We start from the raw sequence: 6000 nt of genomic DNA, 5'->3' as shown, positions 1-6000 counted from the left end.
CAGTAGCATATAGTAAATGGAAGTAGTGGACACATGATCTTAGAGATAACCATACTCTAATATCATAAGAAATATCATTAATCCCAAAAACTCAAACCAAAAGGAAGTAGGTCCAACTATGCATATCAAACTTATATATTAGTAGGAGTAGTACCAGATAGTTTTATGTAGCAATATCAAACTGTGAATAATAAATTTAACGCAAAATCAGAGCCCAGTAAATTAAATTTATTGGTAAAATCTTCAATCTAGATACCTAGGATCAGATCAAGTAAAACACTATATTGATTTGTATATTTGAATAACATGTCTAAAACCCAAAGCAAACATTCAAATATCTTATAATGAAAACAGAAAATACTCTACATATTGTCAAAATGGAAAATATATACAACTCAAAAATCTTTTTTCCTTGAATGAAAACTAAGTTTACCTAACACTGTATATTCCTTCATCGCAAACTGTTCAGCTATGCCAGCCTTCTTGGCTTCAAGGTCTACAAAGAATAAGCATAGCCTTTATTTCAAGTGAACCGGTTGATTTCTCATCGATTGAATGGCTCAATTGAACAGTACAAGTTCTATATTCCTGCCCAAAATAAGGATACTTCAAGTAAAAGTAAGTAATAAGCTGTACAATTCAATTTATTGCCAGTTAACAGACCTGTTTTGAGGCAGAAGAAGGTAAAATGTGACACTCGATCTGTCAGCTCATATGAGATTCAAACCACTTAAAGATCTGATCTGAATGCAAGCTAGTCATTTCATGGTATGCATATGCAAGATTTAATTCCTCTTGAATGTGATTAGCTAAACGTTCATCTGGCAAAACAATTTTATTCTCTCTTAAAGCTGATTTCCAGCGTGTTTTTCGCCCATCATTCTTCATATATCCATTTTCATCGATGAAGCCCTTATGCTGGAACAGTTCAAACAACTTAGCCGAAACAGACTGTTCAATGCCTGGGATTCTATCAGCCAAAAAATTTGGTGACAAGGGGAATTCCATGCATTCAATCTCTGCAACATCAACTCCTTTATTCCTTAAAACTTCCATGTTTTCATCTATCTTTCGCTGCCTGTAAACATCTTTTGGCATATGCACAAAAAGGGTGGGTGGATAGTTCTCCTTTACATCCATTTGATCAAACATCCCCTCTGCAATCATCAGCGTAATACTAGAGAACTTCAATACCGATGCAAGCACAGAAACAAAATAACCACCAGAAGAGGCCCCCAAAGCCACAAGATTTAGATGTTCAAGCTTGTTTTTCTGAACCCACCAGCTTATAATATTTTTGACAATTTTCATCTCCTCCCCAAATGTCCAGCACCTTCCTGCACTTGATATGGTAAGAACAGCAAATTTCCGCGCAAGAGCATGAAGGACAATTAGTCTTTCTTCTGGCAAGCCAACACAATTAGGACAGCGAGGAGACTTGTCCCAAAAATTAATAGCTTGGCCATTGCATCCATGAGCCAGGAAGAGAACAGCTTTAGGAGAATCAGGTATTTGCCATATTATGTTTGTACCATTTCGGAACTCTACGGTTGGATGAGTTTGAACAAATGGCTCAAAGCTATTCCATTTTTGCTTTGGAAGTCCAAATGATACACTGGTTTCTTGAGTATTGTTGGAAAATAGAAATACTAGAAGGAAAACAACAAAAATAAAAGATGTGATAAGAATTGGGAGCTGACGCTTCCAAGTCTTTGATTTGTTTCCACGCTTCCACATTACTGCAAGTTTGTAATCAAGATATATAAATTTTTCAAATTAATTTGGTGAAAAAAGATGAGAAAGATGTAAAATGCAGAAGCTGAGTACATTTATGAACTAGCCATTATTGAGAAAACCTTTTGAAACCTTTACCTATTGCTTCGAACATAAGGCTAAGAGAATTACATACATTTATCAAATTTCTTTCCAAGGATTGCCCATAAATTTGCTCAATAACTTTCCCCTTGTTCACAGTAATTATTACTTCTCAACAAAATAAATTTTAAGAATGTAAGTTTTGAAAATAAGACACCATTTTAATCAGATCGTACCAGTCTATCAATTGCTATAACTATTCTACCATGTATAATGCTTTTTTGTGTTGGTAATCTTGGTAAAGATGATATCTTTGTGCTCTTGTAATTAAAAAGAGACCCAAACACTAATGCCCAGGTCTAAGTTTAATTTCTGTCTTCCTTTTTTTTTCTTTTTTTTTTTCCCCTCTTCCTTTTCTTTATAAATCAATTACATAAATTGTTGTCTTGATGATAATAATTGTTACCACACTACTTTCCGATCATCTTATGGGCTAATCTTAGAAACTTAATTCACCTAAAAACAGTCCACAATGCATAAAAGAAGCCACCATTAAGTCTACCAAGCATTCCCAACTTCAAGATAACCACTGCTCCCAGAAAAAAAGTCTAATTTTCAATGACAAACCCAATGAAGAACAACTACATAACACAGATTCAGTAACATATGGAACCAAAAACGGGCATGGAAAGGAACATACAAGAAGAACTAAAGTGGTTCAGCCAGTGGCTTAAATTCACTGTAAAAAGCGAAAGGAAAGTAACGTCTCTCATACCAAAAACCCTAACTTTCAAATTACACACCAGAACCTATAAATATGAAATTCAACTACAAATGGGGAAAGTACCACATTACAACAAGTTGTAAACAGAATAACCCAAAAACAGAGCCTTCCCATCCACTATACGCAATAATAAACGTAATGGTCAAGATCCAAATACCAAAATTGTTCCATTTTCCACCCAAATCTAAGATAATCACAGTACAACATTTGATAGTGGCAATCAGGAAATATCTAGCAAACAAATTTTTTTTAAGATAAACGACCTTAAACAGAGCAGCTAACACTAAAATCAAGCTTTTCTAAACCAAAATTTAGAAGTATAACGATTTCTGAAATGGGATTTAGTTTAGCTTATTTTCTCGGAAAATTGATTCGAAACTGATTAGTGGTCAATTTTATCGACACTCAGAATGCAAGCAAAAGAAAACAAACATTGAAACCAAAAAAAAAAAAAAAAAACCAAAAAACAAAACAAAACCAAAAAAAAAAAAAAAAAAAAATTGATGCACCAATTTCGTTATTCGAGGTGTTGAATGATACCCTTCTGTTTGGCCGCTGAGCAAATGCAATGCAAAGGAAGAAACCGAAAATCACGAAGGTCCCGATTGAACCAGAGAATAGAAAAATCAAAGTAAACTGAGACTACCCTAGTGTACTGCGTAGAAAATAAAATAAAAAAGGAAAAATATAAAATAAAATAAAATAACGCAAACTTTTGTTTTATAAAAAAGTTTAAATTTCCTGCGTTTTCTCTGCAACCAAACGGGAAGGAAAAAATAAAAATAAAAAATAAAAAAAGAGAGCCGTACCTGAAAGGAAATCGAACAGAGCGAAAGAAAAAGAGTGGAAATGGAAAACCCGGATTCCAAGATTCGCAGATCCAGTTCGAGAAGTGAGCTTTGGTTGAGTTTGGTTTCTGGGTTGTTTCAGTAGCACAAGACGACACTGACAGACACGCGAAATGCCGCGAGTGGGCTGTCCATCAACGGTTACAGAGTCAGCATTCAATCTTATTCTTATCAAATTTTTAATATATATATATATATATATATATATATATATATATATATATATATTTTTTTTTTTTTATAGTAAATTTTAATATTAAATAGTTAATAGTTATTATTATTGGGATAAATTTCACTTTTACTCTTCTTTATTTTGAGCTTTTTATTTTTATTTTGAAATATTTTCTGGTAGTCTCTTTACGTTTCATTTTTGTTCAAAGTATCATAAACTAATTTATTTTATTCAAAAAGATAATTTTTCACACACTTTTTATTCAAATATATATTAAAAAAATACTTACAACGTCCAATCATTTTTTTTAGTTATTAACTATCTGTTATTTTTTACTGTATTTATGTCTTAAAATTTTTTTTTTCAAGAAACATGTCTAAAAAAAATTATTAATTATAATTTGAAAACAAATATAAAAATAGAATAATAAATGAATTATATAAATATATAAATAAGTAAAAGTATTAAAAGTGTCATTTAAATCAAATATATGAGATTTGTTAAAAAAAATTATATATAGTTAGATCTATGAGTTGATTAATAATTTAAATACTAAATAAGGCTAAAGTGAAACAATAATAAAATATGTGACGTGAACTGAGGACTATACTGAAAATTTTTAAAATAGAGATGAAAATTTATTATTGTTTTAATTATTTTAAATAATTTTCCCCCAAAAAAAAATTAGTTTGTATAATTTTGTCCATAATCTCAAGTCTTTATATATAATATTATATTTTTCTTAATTTCTTTTTTATCTATTTTATTATGTAAGATTTGATCAATTAAACTTAAAAAAATAATATTAATTTTTAAACAATAAAAATTTATTTATCATATATTCATACTCATATCTTAGTTTTTTTTTTTTTTCCTTAATAGTGTATATCTTGGTTTGACATATATAAAGATTAAAAAACAAGAAATATATGAATATAGTATGCTAAGAAAATAAAATATGACATAAATGTTATTTAAAGATTTAAGATAACTATACTCACGCTCTTTGCGATTTCGTTTAAAAACATTGAAACACACTCTAATTTTATTTTAAATTTTTTCACCATATCCCCTCAATCTTTTTATTATTATTATATTATTACTATATTTCATTCCATCTACTTCCATTAGTCAACCACTTAGTAGTTTGAGTGATAGAAAAAAAACATTTCTCAATTTTACTATTTTACATCCAAAATTAATTAAGAATCTCTTTCTTTATTAGGGTGTTACTTGAAAACACTTTTTGCAAGGAGAAAAAAAGTTCATTCGAACACTATTTGTTTAGTATTTTCAAACAAAAAAAAAAAAAAAAACCAATATTTATTTATTGATTATTTAAAAATTTGAGATGATATTGTCACTCAACAGACAAACAATTCAATGGATATTTTTCATTGAATTGGTTACAATATTTTGTACTTTAAAGAGGAGAGGGATGTATCATCAAGAACTCTGAATATTTTGCTTTAATCTATGAATGAGATGATAATTTTATTACTTAGATTTATTATGTCTTTGCACACATGAATTTTGACCCAATCTTATATGTGCGAAAAAGAGAAATTGCAGAGAAATGAAATTCAAAGGAAGTCTTAAACAAAAAGGAAAAAAACAGAAAAACAAAAAAACAAAGAAAAACAAAAATTTCAAACTATAAGGCTTCTAAAATTATCCCTAAAATATATAAATAGTGTTTCAAAAAGTATTTAAAAGTATTTTTAGACGTAAGTTTTGATTGTACCACTTTCATCTATATTTTATATTATTTTGCAAACAATTCTTTTATTTTTTAGTAATGTTCTGCTGTCCTTTAGATATCTCCTTTTTTTTTTTTTTTTTTTTTTTGGAGTAAAGCTTCAAATTTGTTTTAAAAAAATAAATAAATACAAATATCAAAATTTACCAATTAAATTATCTGACATTTTAAAAAAAAAAAAAAAAACCGCTTCTCTTAGCCTTGAAAATCTAGGATGAGATTTGCAAGCCCAAGTCTAACAGAGGTTTAGGATTTCGAAGATTTAAGGACATCAATACAGCCTTGTTACAAGATAGGAAATGGATTGTCTATAGACCCTTGGGATGATCCTTGGGTTCTGGCGATCAATGGCAATGTGCCTTCTTAGAGGGAAAGGACAAATAGCTTATTAGCGAAGAAAGTTGCAGATTTTGAAAGACCAAAAGACCTTAGAGAGGACGAGAGCTTTTTGATCCAGATTCCCCAGAATCTATATCTAAGGTGGAGTTAGCCAACTTTATAGGGGAGAAGATAAATTACTTTGGACAGGATCCAGGAATGGAATTTTCTCTTTTTAAGAATTGCCATGAGATTATAAACTAAAGCACTGATATTTGAAGACTCATTCTGGAAACTTAATTAT

General features: G+C 29.7%; 1 protein-coding gene across 5 annotated transcripts; it reads right to left on the bottom strand.

The window, feature by feature from the left end:
- Positions 1-264: 264 nt before the first annotated feature.
- On the bottom strand, positions 265-3612 carry LOC125421951 (uncharacterized). Of its 5 annotated transcripts, none has more exons than XM_048472201.2 (3): positions 3409-3612; positions 3140-3254; positions 265-1739 (listed from the first exon to the last, which is right to left on the bottom strand). In XM_048472201.2, the coding sequence occupies exon 3, from the start codon at positions 1735-1737 to the stop codon at positions 706-708; it is 1032 nt and encodes a 343-aa protein (XP_048328158.2). In that variant the 5' UTR covers positions 1738-1739; positions 3140-3254; positions 3409-3612; the 3' UTR covers positions 265-705. The 5 variants fall into 5 exon arrangements, with proteins under 5 accessions (XP_048328158.2, XP_048328155.2, XP_048328156.2 ...); XM_048472198.2 differs by having other exon boundaries at positions 3109-3154; XM_048472199.2 differs by having other exon boundaries at positions 3140-3154.
- Positions 3613-6000: the final 2388 nt, after the last annotated feature.

Source organism: Ziziphus jujuba, chromosome 4 (genome assembly GCF_031755915.1).
Source record: "Ziziphus jujuba cultivar Dongzao chromosome 4, ASM3175591v1".
In the NCBI taxonomy this organism is placed as follows: domain Eukaryota; kingdom Viridiplantae; phylum Streptophyta; class Magnoliopsida; order Rosales; family Rhamnaceae; genus Ziziphus; species Ziziphus jujuba.
The sequence above is the reverse complement of the archived record's forward strand: the minus strand, read 5'-3'. Positions and strand labels throughout refer to the sequence as shown.

What these genes read in the sequence shown, in the direction of transcription:
- LOC125421951 (XM_060816586.1), bottom strand. Translation starts at nt 1,737, where the DNA reads ATGTGGAAGCGTGGAAACAAATCAAAGACTTGGAAGCGTCAGCTCCCA.